The sequence below is a fragment of the Phoca vitulina genome, unplaced genomic scaffold, assembly GCF_004348235.1.
Source record: "Phoca vitulina isolate PV1807 unplaced genomic scaffold, GSC_HSeal_1.0 scaffold2, whole genome shotgun sequence".
In the NCBI taxonomy this organism is placed as follows: domain Eukaryota; kingdom Metazoa; phylum Chordata; class Mammalia; order Carnivora; family Phocidae; genus Phoca; species Phoca vitulina.
Window position 1 is genome coordinate 18,476,953 of NW_022589705.1, and position 15,672 is coordinate 18,492,624.

The following is a 15,672-nucleotide window of genomic DNA, read 5'->3' on the forward strand; positions in this document are numbered from 1 at the left end:
AAAAAAAAAAAAAAAAAAAAAAAAAAAAAAAAAGAAAGTCATGACAAGATTTCATAACTGAATTCCCAGGAGCTTGTTTTGGATGGACGTAGAGGGCTGGTTAAAATCATTTATTGTGGGGGCGCCTGGGTGGTTCGGTCCGTTAAGCGTCTGCCTTCGGCTCAGGTCATGATCCCAGGGTCCTGGGATCGAGCCCCGCATCGGGCTCTCTGCTCAGCAGGAAGCCTGCTTTTCCCTCTCCCACTCCCCCTGCTTATGATCCCTCTCTTGCTGTCTGTCTCTCTGTCAAAAATAAATAAAATCTTAAAAAAAAGATCATTTATTGTGTGGTTACTCTGACTTTTCATAGCCCCTCAGAATGATACTTCATCGAGCTATACCAATTTTACCATCCTAAAGAACTGATTATTATTCATTCAAAAAATATTTTTGAGTACCTATAAGTGTTTGTCAATGGTTTACTAGACACTGAGGATACATTCATACATGAAATCATATTTATGTACATGAAGCTTAATTATACTGGGGGACAAAGTTATGAAGCAAACACAAAAGGAAGATAATTGCAGACTGTGGCAAGTGCTGTTGGAAATAATGTAATAAAGAGAAATTTAACACATTGAATGTCCAGAATATCCCAGGCTTTGTGCTAGAAGAGCTGCAATAGTAAACAAGAGAGATCAGTCCTGTTCTAACAGACCTGTTGTGTATGTATTTGTGGCTTTGTATATGTTTTGGGGTTGTGAAGATTCACAAACTTTACATTAAGTGGTTAGTATGTCAGTTAGGATTCTTTGGTTACACTCAACAGAAACTAGCATTGGCCAGCATAAGCAATGAGAAGGCCAAAAATCAGACTTGAAAACAAGTAAGAACCAAGGTGGAAAGTTCGTAAGAACACTTCATGAGGCACCTTGGAAAGTACAGGGATCCCTTAGAGAGAAGAGCAAGTGGCTGAAGCTAAATATTCCTAAAGAAACTAAGATTGTATCACAGAATCCAAGCCTCAAAATGCGCCATTTATTAAAGAAACTGCACTTCACTGTATTAACAGAAGAGGGCTTTCTTTAACTATAAAACTGAGTCACCCATATCCCTTCACCCCTCCCTTCCATAGAACCACCTTTTCTTGGTGATCCAGAAGAACCCAGAACATCTTATCAGGAACAGAAAAAGCTACCAAAAACCCATACAAGGCTACTATTAAAACAGAAAGCCTTTCAATTAAAAGAAAGTACTACCCTCTAGAAAATAGGAAGCAGAGGAACTACATACAACACTCCAATATGAATTAAATATCATTAAATATACAACCACAGATGTGAAAGGATGCAACATATATAAGGTTTAAAACCCAGTAGGAAGATGTGAGAGTTGATCAAACTCAGGCAATATACGAAAAAATAAAATCATCTAAAAAATGTATACTATATTACAGGGTTCCTAAGAAAGACATAATGAAGGTAAGAAACATGGAGGAGAAGCATAAATCAGTTATGAGAACAAGAAAAGAAAGAAAAAGGGTGAGAGAGAAGATGACGTGGAAAAATTATCTGGGCCTCCAGACAAAAGCCAACAATAAACAAAATTAACATTTCCCAAGGAGAAAAATATCAAGTGGTGCCAGAATGACAATAAAACCAAGCAACACAACAGTGGAGCAACATTCTCCAAAAAATTCAAGAAAGTTTGAGTCAAGGATTTTATATCTAGTCAAGCTGTACTTAAAGTATCTAGATTCTAGGGGCACCTGCGTGGCTCAGTCCATTAAGCATCTGCCTTCGACTCAGGTCGTTATCTCGGGGTCCTAGGATCAGGCTCCCTGCTTCACTCTCACTCTGCCCCAACCCCCAACTTGTGTTCCCTTTCTCCATCTCTGTCAAAAAAAAAAAAAACTTTAAAAAAAAGTGTCTAGTTTCTAGAAGGAATTTTCAATATTGCCAGAACTTGAGGAACTGTGCTTAGAAGCTTTCCTTGTATACTTTACTGGAAGAGCTCTATCCAGCCATTAGTTGATTGGGAAGGATTCAGCTAAAGTACTAGTGGAGGGTATTAAGTATATTTAAAATATATTTAATTTATAACAAAATCAGGCACTACAGTGAGAAAATAAGTGTGTAAATGTTATATATGCTCTAATCAAATAGAAGTAAGGGAACTAAAAAATATTAAGATTAGAGGAAGGAGTAGAATAAGTTCATTGGTTGTCACAAGGCAATTAGATGGGAATCAACATTTAAATATGACAAGCTAAATAGAAGCCTAGACAAGCAAAAACGGGGGCTCTAAGGGCATTACATAAAATGTTAACAGTATATATGTAACTACTAGAACATACAAAGCTTTCTAAACATAAGAAAATTTAAAAGCAGAGAACACACTCCAAAGGGAAAAGAAACAATAAATATAGCAATATACATGATTGTTTATTTTTCAAAAAGAAACACAGGAAATACAAACTAGAAGCTATTGAAAATACTACCTTTGGGGGTGGTTAAGAATGGGGTGGAAGGATAGCGGTGACAGCTAAGACTTCTCTGAGTATACTTTTTATATAGCTTTAACTTTGAACCATGTAAATCCTTTACATATTCAAAAACAATAAAAATCTTTATGTAAATTCTAAAATTGAATACAAAAACAAACCTAGTTATGTAACATTACTAACATAGCCATGTAGAGAAAAGAGTGATTTCCATTAACTTTTGAACACTACTCTGATTATACACCCTTAGTGGGCTGTTACTCTAAGGACAAAAAGAACAGCAAAGAAATCTTAAATTTTACTAAGTATGCTTACCATTAGTAATATTGGTATTGTCTACTGAAAAATATACTACATAATAAAACATATAAACAAGTATATTGCTACTCAGAACAAGTATTTTCACTGTAAAAGAGAGGCAAATATAAAATTAAAAAAAACACCTTGTAATGCTAAATGTTAAGTATCAGTTTAAATTCATGAACTTTTAAAAAATTTACTTCCTAGCTCTGTCCACTGAAATGGTCTAAAAGCAAATAGAGTCCAGATTCCATTCCCCCTAAAAAGAACAGGGCTCCTTGGAGAAATAGTTGATATTCCAGGTTTGGGACAGGACAAGTACAGGTAGGCCTGGGACATCTTGTGACTGAAGCAAGGAAAAACTCACAGACTAATGTGGCCATGTCTAAAAGACACAGGAGTTGGCCTGCAGTGATTTCCACTGGCTGTTGGCTCACAACATCAAAAAGAACTGTGACTGTAATTGACGTTGATACATTGAATAATTTGAAGACCTAGTGATATTTGAAAAAAGGGGGCATTGGGAAAAGGGAAATGGTCTTATTTATTTATTTATTTATTTATTTTGGGGGGCATTGGGAAAAGGGAAATAGTCTTTTTTATTTTATTTATTTTTAAAGATTTTATTTATTTACTTGACAGAGAAAGACACAGTGAGAGAGGGAACACAAGCAGAGGGAGTGGGAGAGGGAGAAGCAGGCTTCCTGCTGAGCAGAGAGCCCAATACGGGGCTCAATCCCAGGACACTGGGATCATGACCTGAGCCAAAGGCAGATGCTTAACGACTGAGCCACCCAGGCACCGCTGAAAATTAAAAAATTTTAAATCACCATTTTGCACCTCAGTGTAGTGTAATAAATGATTCAGCTAAGAATCATCAATTGATGCTAAAGTTATTGAAGGCTGTTAGGAAAAGAATATTCCCATGGTACCAAAACATTGCCTTAGAGATTACTAATTACTAAGCAAAAAAAAAAAAAATGACCTTTACAATGGGAAGATCTCGTAGTCAACACCTTGACCAAATGATTATCGTCTTCAATAGTAAGATAACCTAGAATTATGTGTCTTCAGTGTGGTAAAATATAAAATCTACAGGATCACCTATGAAATATTCTTTACAAAAACATTTAAGCTGAAGCTAATCAAACCTACAGACTCCACTTCCAGTTCAATGGAAATACAAAGAATAAAGGGAACAAGTCAAAGGATACAGACAGATCAAGGATAGGAGCAAAGTGATTTAGATTCTTTAAAAAGTCACATCATGGGGGGAAAAAAACCAAGGGGATGCAGGGAAGGATCTTCTAAACTAGTAAGACAATCAAATACAAAGTATGAACCTCAACTGCATCCTGGTTCAAAAACAAAAAAAAAATGTAAAGTCATTTTTAAGACAATTGGAAATATCTGAATATGAACTTAGATTATAACAATCAAGATAATTTAAATTTCCGGGCGCCTGGGTGGCTCAGATGGTTAAGCGTCTGCCTTCGGCTCAGGTCATGATCCTGGGGTCCTGGGATCGAGTCCCGCATCTGGCTCCCTGCTAGGCGGGGAGCCTGCTTCTCCCTCTGCCTCTGCCTCTCTCTCTCTCTCTCTGACTCTCATGAATTAAAAAAAAAAAAAAAAAAAGATAATTTAAATTTCCTTAAGTATGATAATGGTATTGAGTTAAATAGGAAAATGTCCTTATTTTTAGGATATGCATGCTGAAGTATTTAGGAATCAAGTGTCCTGATGAAGCTAGTATGGCAAAATGTGATGTTGTATTTAGGTGAAGAGTAAATGAGTACACCATTCTTTCAACTTTTATGTACGTTTAAATTTTTTCAAAATGAAAAGGTGAAGAAATTTAAACTGATAAAAGAGTCTTTAGCAATGATTACTTTGTGAATGCATGGAGATAACCCATGAATTTTTCAAACCTAATCTGGCAAAATCTGTCATAGCATGATTGAAGCCATTAAAATGACGATAATATTATAAAAATAAAATATTCAAAACAAAAACAAACCTGCCCTATAAAGTAAATGGAGACAAATAACATTAAGTAATGGAATTTTGGAGCATTATGCACATAATATCAAAGTGAACTTCAGAAATTCATCATAGCAATATTTTCAAAGTCATAAATTGAAACATGGACTCATCTCCTGTCATGATTTTCTATAACTCTCTATCACCCAACAAATATAACTCTACTTTGGCTATAATATTTAGAAAACCTATTGAAGGAGCTTGCATATATTAGAAAAAGCCCTTAGGATCACAATTTTTTTTTTTTAAAGATTTTATTTATTTATTTGAGACAGAATGAGAGAGAGAGAGAGAGCGCACATGAGAGGGGGGAGGGTCAGAGGGAGAAGCAGGCTCCCTGCGGAGCAGGGAGCCCGATGCGGGACTCGATCCAGGGACTCCAGGATCATGACCTGAGCCGAAGGCAGTCGCTTAACCAACTGAGCCACCCAGGCACCCAGTATCACAATTTTTAATTGCTGTATCTACTACCCATGCAGAATAGTACATAATAAAACTTTAGCCTAAAGGAGAAAATGTAAACCCTCAATTATTAGAAATCATGTTTTTGTACATGCAGTGTCTTTTAAGAGAACAAACACATAAAAACAAGCACATTCACAGATTTTGTTAAAAATACAGAAGTTTAATTTAGCAAATTTAAACCCCTTAAATACTTTACATTTCAAGCACATTTTAACAAGAGTGTATTTTCAGATGATTTCTCCCAAACACTCTAACAATGTCCATTGTTCTTTTAAATCTTCAGTGAGGTCTACTTAAAAAAGGATGAAAGTGTATTTCTCTGATAAACTATTTCCAAAGGAATAATATGTTATTTGTTTTAAAGAAGTTATTTTTATATATTAGAAATCCTAAACGAATAAATGTAAATGAACTCATAAATGAAAAATTGGTTAGATCCAATGGAGGGCTGATGCTTAACCCTAGCAAAGGATTACTGGAAACGTGGGCCTGCCAATTAACAGTGAAGCCCTACTGTCAGCCAAAGGAACAACTGGTATCAATCAGTTTTATTCTGTTAACTTTTTCTTATAATAGTGATGATTAATGGTAATTTAAAATTAGCTTAAAATTGACTTGGTGCTGAAGTGGCTGAACTGCCAGGAGGGGCCTGAGTGTGCCTGAAGGACCCAAGATTGTCTAAAGGCACAGGGAAAATGGTGGAAAATTCATCATCACCACTGCCAGAAAGACTGATTTATGGCTTGTTCTTTACTTAAGCTCACATTTTGGCTTCATAGTATATATCTTGTGGGCTTTTATTCCTGAATCTTCACTAAATTCCTTAGGCTTAACCTATTGGTCTCAAAAATATTGGGCGGTTGCATTGCCCACCTACCTTGTCATTACAATAGTAACTGGTTATGTACCCTTATTTGGAATAAACATGATGAGTACCTCTTCATTCAACTCCATCCATACAATCATAGATAACTATGCTAAAGATCAAGAGCAGAAGACATACTAAGAAAAGGCCATACCAGCATTAAGAGATACTCCTGTTAGTGAAGTAAACCAAATGTTCTTTCTTACAGCCACAGAACTTCACGCCGAAAACTGAATTCTATATAGACTAAAACCAAGCATTTACTATGTTTTTGACGTTAATAATTTTGACCATAACTATTTTGACTCTCTTATTTATACCCAGTATTGAAATGTCAGAAAAAGGAAGTTGAACTTCTTTTAAATTCCATTAATATATAAATGTTCTCGAATATTAGTTATTAATGGACAGAATAAATAAAATACTGTATTACCATGTAACAGACTTTTAAAAAAATAAGTATCAGTTAAAGCAAGAAGTCCCTCCAGAGAGACATTCATGTTGTAATTTTCAAATGGCAAAATATAAAATAAGTAAGAAATAAATAAGCTCAAATTGTATATGAACATACAGTATAATTTATTGTTCTTAAAAAATAGTTCAGCATTTATAAAGTCATTTAACATCAGAACTGAAAACTAAATGAATACTATATGTGCTACTTAGCACTGCATCTGATTATAAACGTTTTTCTACCCTCAAGTCGTATGTTCAGAATCATTTGACAACACTTCTGAAATTAAAATCATGAAGTGTAAAAGTCATTGCTTGTGTCATCCTCATCAATTCAGAAGAATGTGTATAGACACAAATGGTCACTGTGTAATAAGGAATTTGGCTTTACCCAAAGAAAGTTCTGGCCTACATCTTTAGGACCTCATACCTGATAATTTATGCTAACAAGCTGACTCAGGATGAACCCCTGTAACTTGATGTCAGCCAGTTTTCCAGGGAGGGGCAGGGCTGGAGAGTTCAACCCTGTGGGCAAAGAATCAATCATGCCAAGTAATAAAGCTTCAATAAAAAGTTGGACACCAAAGCATGAGTGAACTTTCCTGATTGGCAATGTTGTGTGTATACTGTGGCGAGGAATAAATAACACTGTCCAGGACCCCACAGGGAGTAGACAACTGGAAAGGACAACTGGAATATGAACCCCTCCTAGATTCTACCCTATATGCCTCTCTTTCAGCTGGTTCAGATTTGCATACTTTCTTGGTAATAAATGTGATTGTGAGCATAATAGCTTTCAGTAAGTTCTGTCTTTCTACTGAATTATTGAACCTGAAGGTAAATTTGGGAAACCCATGAACTTGCAGTCACCAAGACACTCTCTACTATAGTAGAATTTCATATCTTTGGCGTTTGAAGGCAAGTTATTTCCTCTTTGCTATTTTCTTTTCTGGAACATGTATGTAATAATCAATCCTGCTTTGAAGGAATTCAAACCTTTTAAGAACCGTAAGAAAGACAATTTACTAATGCTGGTCACTATCTGACTCTGTTGAATGGCAGTAATTATAAGATTTGAATTATGAGGTGTATTTGCATAGCACTGAGATTCAAGGATTGTGATATACTTCCAACAAAAGAAGTATTCCAATTCTGAAAAGATGTAAAGATTTTCAGTTAATTCTTTTCACAAGAAGAAACCTAAGTATCCATTTTTAAAATGCTGATATTCTTAAATAAATAAATTAAATGCTGATACTCTTTAGTGATCTTTTAAAACAAAGCACTTTGTACAAGCTTATTTCACTAATAGAGGTGGAAATGAAATCCTTTATATTGCTTATCATTTGATCTCTATGCACTGAATTGATAGTCACAATAGAAGCAATTATATTCAACGATTTATGAAGAAAATATATACCAATTACTGTAATTACTTAACCTTGAGGCTAGCAAAGAGATAATTTATTTAAAACAAGAACAAAAAAATTAGGCTATTACCACACAGATAGAGAGGTTCTAACTAGTTTAAGTAAAACCCAGTCTTCCATGCTAGAGCATAGGCTAGAAAAAAGGAAGGAAGATCACACATGATAAAGGTAACTAGAGAGATATGGAAAGGATAGGAGTCATTTCTGATATATGGTAAGGAGTCTAATTCAGTTAAGTCAAACACAGGTGAAAAGGGAAACAAGGAAATATAGGAAGAAATTTATATGGTTAATTATGGAAATCTTTTTCATTAATCTACTGAATAGATAATAACTGGAGACCAAAAAATGACAAAGAGAAATTGATCCATTAAAAAGCCATTTAACAAAAGACGAATTTATACATTCCTCTAAATTATGTCCATAAAAAATTTAAATATACAAATCACATTCCCAAACTCAAAGGAATCTTTCTAAACAAATGAAATACATAGACATATAAACAAATTCAGAATTCAAATCATTAAAAAAATATTTTAAAAATCACAGTAAATTATATCTCATAATAAGAAATAAAACAACCAAATGACAGCTATATACATTTGTTAAAGTTTCAAAAGCTCAATGATGGAGCAATGGTGCATAATTTATTTAAATAAGTACTGTTTACTAATGTTTATATAATATACCTATTTTAATATTCTGTTAGATAATGGATTTAAAGAGCAAATGTTGAAACATCCAAAAAATTGAATTATAGTTATTCATAAAACGTCAATTTCCCCATGTGTCCAAAGTAGTGAATTACAGTAATATCCTCCAGAAAAGTCAGGTATTTGGTAAAGCAAGGCACATAGGACCAGATTTTGATAAAGGTGCTTTTTCTTTGGTCCTGTAATTACTTTAAATATGCTACATATCTGGGAGATTCTTAAGATGACTTTCAATATAGCATAAATAATTTATAAACCTTTTCTTATGTAAAGCATATATCCACATGTAATTAAATATTATAACAATGAAAGTGTAAATAAAATAAGTGATGCTAAACCCTATTTTTAAAAACAAAACTCAGTTGAATGACTCTACAATGACATTTTAAAAGTCCAATAATTTGATATGTAGGAAAAGTGTATCAATTCTTAAGAATAATCAATATTACACTAAGTCTACTGGACACAAAGTCAATTAGTTTCTTTTCAGATTCTGTCTCCTTAGAATCTAGTTTTAATATCAAACTACCTTTCCTTCTATGAAATTGTGACATTCAATATAAATTGATGTAAACATTTAAGTTTTGCATCTCTAAACTACAGTTTCCACCATAAAAGTAGCCTACAACTTCCCTAAAAACACTTACTAAAGAACTGGTGATATTACTGTGTTGAAACACCTACATATTGAATTTCAAACTTTTCTTCCCAAATACCATATTCTTATTTTTTAATATAACTATCAACTGGCACTTTTCTCCCATGAATTAGCGCATTTTTATAATGAACAAAGTAGTTGAGAGATAACAAGTAAACTTTAAAAAGTAAGAATTTAAATAATCAAGGAGTCATTATATAAGATTGATACAATAAGGCTTTTGGAGGTCATCAAAACACACACCACACAGATATATGAAAATGGCATTATCTGTATAAATGACATGACCTAGGATACAGGCCCCCCTTCTCAAATACGATTCTTTCTCTATGAATTAAAAATTATAAGCTACACAACCCAATCTCTAATAACATCTTTAAGCCTACTAGAAAAGCAAAATATAAATTAAGCTTGTCTAATAAAAGTTTGGTTTGAAAATATGCTTTAGACTACTTCGTCCTTTCTCACAACTCTTGATTATATTTTTATAAACTTTATTGGGAATCTTAAAATTGTGTTATTTTGGACACCGGAAAATATATTATGGTAACTAACATGTCTGATATCCAATATTTGCTTTCATCATTTTTTGAAGGGACACTCAGCCGGAATTAACAATTAGTTGTAAATGTACACTGATTTAATATATACTAGTACCTAACTAGTACTTCCATGTGGGCTGAACATAAATCTTTATATGTACTCTTGAATTCTTTGCATTTGCAGGACTTAGATTTCACTCAGCAGTAGATAATAAGATGTCTGAATGCTGTTACAATCTAAAAACACCACGCTCAGAATGTGGTAAAGTTATTAAACAAATACTCTAAAAGATGGTCACTGAAAATCACAGGTCAGGCTTCCAGAAAGTTTAGTTAGTTCCAATTTGGAATCACCAGCAAACTGATTTAAGATATTTTGTAATTTTAATCACTTTTAAACTCAGAATGGAACAGATTAGGCCTGTGTCCTGTAGAGACGTGGTTTGCATAAGCAAAGTAACACAGCCAGTCCTAATAAGCCGAAAGTACCCAAAAGTTTGTAACACAGAATTTTTGAGCCAAATTCTATTTAACAAAATCCATTATAACTCTATAAAAATATTTATTTTTTTTTAGTTTTTATACTATTAGAATGGGAGACTTTTAAAAATATATAAAGCATGAATGAAAAAATAAAGTAAAATACTTCTTATCCATAATAGGTAATTCTATCTATAGTCAATAATTAAATTAAATCCATACTCCAATTTTAGAAAGTATTCTTGCCCAACAATTCACTTTACCATTTTTGCTATATTTTCTCTCCCCCTTGAGCCAACTTATTAAATAACTCATGTAATTTACAACCTCAACTCCAGTGCTAATCGAAATGGAAAAGAAACCACTATCTTAAATCTAAGTGGTGGCTCCTTCCCAGCAGCTTTTACAGGGCCACAGAAAGGGAGCTCAGAATTCGCTACCTCTCCCAGACATGTGACCAGAGTATTCCTGGGATGGTGGGTTTATGAGAGGCCAAAAAGTTCTCAGCAGCCTTGAGTTTATAGCTATAGTGCCATTTAAAATAATATAATATCATGGCAATCTGGAATGCCTCTAAGAAAGGTCATTTTGGTCTCAATTCGTTGACATCTATACTATTATTATTTTGGTTGTTGTTTTTAACAGTTGTAGATTAAAGGAAGTTTTTACAGATCAATGACCAAAATGTTCATTTAAAAACATTTTAGTTGCATACAGAATATGCTTTGATAGTTCAAAATTCTCCAAGTGGAGATATTAGACAATAATAATTATTTTAAATTATTAAATGCGTAGTTAATCCTTTTAAATTCATTTTGAAATTTTAATGGAAATTACCACATACAGAAGTTTAATTTAAAGAAATATTAAGGATTTATCTGATTTACAGAAAAGAAATACAATTAGAAGATTAAGGAAAAAACTCCATTAGTGCAACAGTCTCTGGCTACTATCTAGCCCGGAGCAACTGGATTGCTTTCAGCAGTTTCAAAGCACTAAAAGATCTTAAAATGTAGAGGGAGAAATAGATGTGTGTATTTCCCTACACTAAATTTAAATACGAATTTTATTCTCTCACAAATTAGACCCAGGACATAACTTTATCATTGAACAAATGACATTTAGCAATCCTTTCTTTAGTTATCTTTTGTATAAATATAAAAATCTCAGATACATGAAAATGTTTTTCAAATCATACTTCTATTTCTTCACAGCTTTATAGGCAATTATAATTATAATTATAATTTTCAAACTTTGAATATTCCATGTGATTTGATATTTCTGTACAGAAAAAGATAAAAAACATTTAATAAGATTAAATAGATAATTTGCAAAAATTGGTATCTGACATTTGTTGTGTGCTCTTGCAAAGAGTGCATAGGACATTTCTGCAGCAATCAAAAGGTCAAATCTTTTTAAACCCAGATTTCAAGTTTTCTCCAATAATTAATCTAATCCCTGGAAATACTTCCAAGCTTTGATTTCTAGATGTAATTGGTATTTCGTTAACATATACACATATTTTTTATCCTTAAACTTTTATATTTTCAAACCATTTGAACAATATGATGAGATTCAGCATGATGATATCTTCTTAGAATCTGTAGAAGTCCTCTATGCAAGATTAATGTTGAGATTCCTAGTGCACCATTGTGAAAAACCAGTTAAAGATAGTATACGACTATGCTTTAGTAGGATTGCCTGTAGGTTTGGGATCATAACCATATAGGAAAGTAGCTGTTATTACAAGGATGGCTCCAAGGAAAAAGACACTAAATAGATGAAGAAAAAATGAAAAAGAGACAATCAGATTAAAAGCAAAACAACTTCTATTTCTTCTCTTATAAAAACAATTATAACTTGGGAAAAAATGTTCCAGTAATATGGCTAACAAATACTACATTCTAGGTATTCAAGCCAAGTGTTTTACATGCATCTCATTTCGTTCTTATAACCACCGTATGAAGAAGTATTAGTATTATCCTCATTTTTTTATATACGAGGAAACTGAGGGCTAGACAGTTTAAGTAACTTGCTTAAAGTCCCACAACTTTAAGTGGAAGACAAGATTCAAATCTAGGTATGTTTGACTCTAGAGCCCATACTTTCATCCACTGCACTGTATTGTCTCCCAAAGCAAAGATGTTTTAAATGTATTTCCCCTTAATATGTCTTTTGCCTGCAATACGCTGAATAATAAAAGATCTCAACTTAAGCGGCGCCTGGGTAGCTAAGTCGTTAAGCGTCTACCTTTGGCTCAGGTCATGATTCCAGGGTCCTGGGATCGAGCCCCGCGACAGGCTCCCTGCTCGGCAGGAAGCCTGCTTCTCCCTCTCGCACTCCCCCTGCTTGTGTTCCCTCTTTCACTTTGTCTCTCTCTGTCAAATAAATAAAATCTTAAAAAAAAAAAAGATCTCAACTTTAAATATTTGAAAATATAAATGGAAAATGGCATTCTTTTGAGACCAAAGTAAAGTTTAGTTTTTTGTTTGTTTTTTTAGTGAAAGTTCAGTTTAAAATCCTTCCTTTTTTCTAGCCAATTTCATAGGATGCTTTACAAAATGAAATTTGATTAAATGCAGCTAGACTTGGTTTAGTCTTTATCTATCCAGAGATATAATATACCTTATTATAAACTGGAAACGAATTTAAACTGGTACTGGAACTTAAAGCGGAGATAAAGTGAATACCAATCTTAACTTTTAAGACGTATATTCTTCAAAGTACTATTACAGGGACATGAGTTAGTCTTGGTTTTAAAGTTTCTATTAACAGTTCAAAGTCACTCCCATGAGCTTTACAACAATAAACATTTGTTCTATAAAGGAAAAAGATCACAACCCTTATTATGACATAAAGGGCCCTTCCTAATGTGGTCCCTCTGACCTCATCTCCCATATTCCACCCACCTAATCTATAATTCAGCCACTCCATTCAGTGAACACAGTGTGCCTTTCAGGACAGTGTCCTTGTGGATGCTACTCCCTCTGCTTGCAATGTCCTTTCTCCCAAGAAAATTGATTATTCATAATTCAGGTCTAATGTCTCCAAGACATTCCCCTAGGCAGAGGTACTCCATGATAACATTTATTAAACCATATTAAATGACGCATTATTGACACGTCTGCACCCCTGCTTAACCATGTGCTCCTCATTCATCATTATACCCCAAGTGCCTAGGATATAGAGGGAGCTCAATAATTATCTGCTGTGATAAATATCTAGTGTTGGTTTGATGTAAATGGGCAACTTTTCAAAAGCCTTGGATGCAGGTACACATGTAAGTTTATGATAACATAAAACTTCCTACAATACCTCTTGAAGAAAATTACCACCATAGGAATATTTCATAATTATTTAGGCTTTGGATAAGCTTCTGACTGAAAACTTTCTTTGTCAGGCATTCTGACCTTTGCCTAGCTTTCCGGACCTCTGGAATTACACGAGCTCAACTGAAAAGTTGTCTGATCCAATTTTCTACCCACTGCAGGAATCCATTCTATGAAATTTCTTTCTTTTTTTTTTTTTTTTAAGATTTTACTTATTTATTTGATGGAGAGAGACACAGCAAGAGAGGGAACACAAGCAGAGGGAGTGGGAGAGGGAGAAGCAGGCTTCCCGCCGAGCAGGGATCCCAATGCGGGGCTTGATCCCAGGACCCTGGGATCATGACCTCAGCCGAAGGCAGACCCTTAATGACTGAGCAACCCAGGCACCCCAATTCTATGAAATTTCTAACAGGATCTACTAGAATACCTAATAATGTCAGGAAACCTCCAGTTGTCAAGACAGCTATTTTTAGATGGTTCTGAGAGAAAAAATTTTGTTGGGGAAAAACTATCAGAATACAATGACTGTTTCAAGGATTTGAGCACCTGATTTCCAACAGAATTGTATATATACTTCACTGATGCACTGGTCATAAAATTCTTATTTATTCACATGTCTACCTCTCTAATCACGGTGACCTCCTTGAGGAGAGGAAATCCTATCTCATTCATACATTCCTGTTTGTCCAGGATCTGGTAGAGTGAAAGGAAGACACATAGTAAATTTTTGATAGAAGAATAAACAAGCCTAAATATAAGGATGGTTAATACCAATAAGCAAAATAATCAACACAAGAAAAGTAAGTTAGGAAAGGGAATAGTGGTGATATGATATCAATAGAGATGTTTAGCAGTCAGCTGAAAATAGGGATCTAGAGTGGAAGTGAAGTTGGGACTTATCTTCACAGAAAAGACAAACAAGACATGGCAGTGAATGAGATGAATGAAAGAGTAAGGATTGATAGGATACTAAAGGAGCAGTCAGAAAGGCAAGTACAGGGGAACCACTTCTGAGAAAACAACAAACAAAATAAAACAAAAAACAGTTATAGGAAGTGAAATGGGGATAACAAAGGAAAACACATTAATACATTTGGAAGAGAGGTCATTGGATTTATTGCTTAAGAGATGTTCTTCACAAAGGGGCGCCTGGGTGGCTCAGTCGTTAAGCGTCTGCCTTCGGCTCGGGTCATGATCCCAGGATCTTGGGATCGAGCCCCATGTCGGGCTCCCTGCTCTGCGGGAAGCCTGCTTCTCCCTCTCCCACTCCCCCTGCTTGTGTTCCCTCTCTCATTGTGTCTCTCTCTGTCAAATAAATAAATAAAATCTTTAAAAAAAAAAAAAAAAAAAAAGAGATGTTCTTCACAAAAATAAGAATACATAAAGATAGAGGGTCTAGTTATACTATAAGAAAAATAATCCATCTCCTTCATCTGACTCAGTGTCAAAACATTCATTCATTCATTCAATAATAACAGAATCATTGTCTTTTCTCTTTTTATCTTCATCCCAACATACCTTACATAGTCCCTCAGAAACACGGATTTACATGCAGGTATATATCTTATTGACAAACTACTTCTCTTTTGTCCCTCTACTGATTTATTTTTTCATTTACTTGTTCATTGTTTATTCCCTGCATGATTCAAAGATTTAAAGTTAACACCCTGAGTCAGCCTTATATGAGATGTTTTTTTTTTTTAAAGGTATGCGTTTTTCAATGTACCCTAAAAATCTACAGTTCCAAAATATCTAAAATAATTTAAAGTTCCAAACATACTCAAATAATACATCAGCACATAATTTCCCCATTTAATGAATAGAGGCTAAAGCATCATTAAGATATAGATCCTAGTTGTTACGCTAGTCTCACTAGCTAAGTAATTCATTCCCATACCAAACTAGAAATGGA

At 34.1% G+C, this 15,672-nt stretch overlaps 1 protein-coding gene and 1 pseudogene across 5 annotated transcripts in view; one reads left to right on the forward strand and one right to left on the reverse strand.

Moving 5' to 3' along the window:
* Nucleotides 1–5,478: 5,478 nt before the first annotated feature.
* Nucleotides 5,479–8,505, forward strand: LOC116643807 (annotated as a pseudogene).
* Nucleotides 8,506–11,259: 2,754 nt separating this feature from the next.
* SLC35A3 (solute carrier family 35 member A3) overlaps nucleotides 11,260–15,672 on the reverse strand; it is a 57,712-nt gene continuing 53,299 nt past the window's right edge. For all 5 annotated transcript variants that reach the window (XM_032422789.1, XM_032422808.1, XM_032422778.1 and 2 more), the window contains one exon: nucleotides 11,260–12,203. In XM_032422789.1, the coding sequence (XP_032278680.1) occupies nucleotides 12,113–12,203 (91 nt within the window). In that variant the 3' untranslated portion in view covers nucleotides 11,260–12,112. The remainder of the gene's footprint in view (nucleotides 12,204–15,672) is intronic.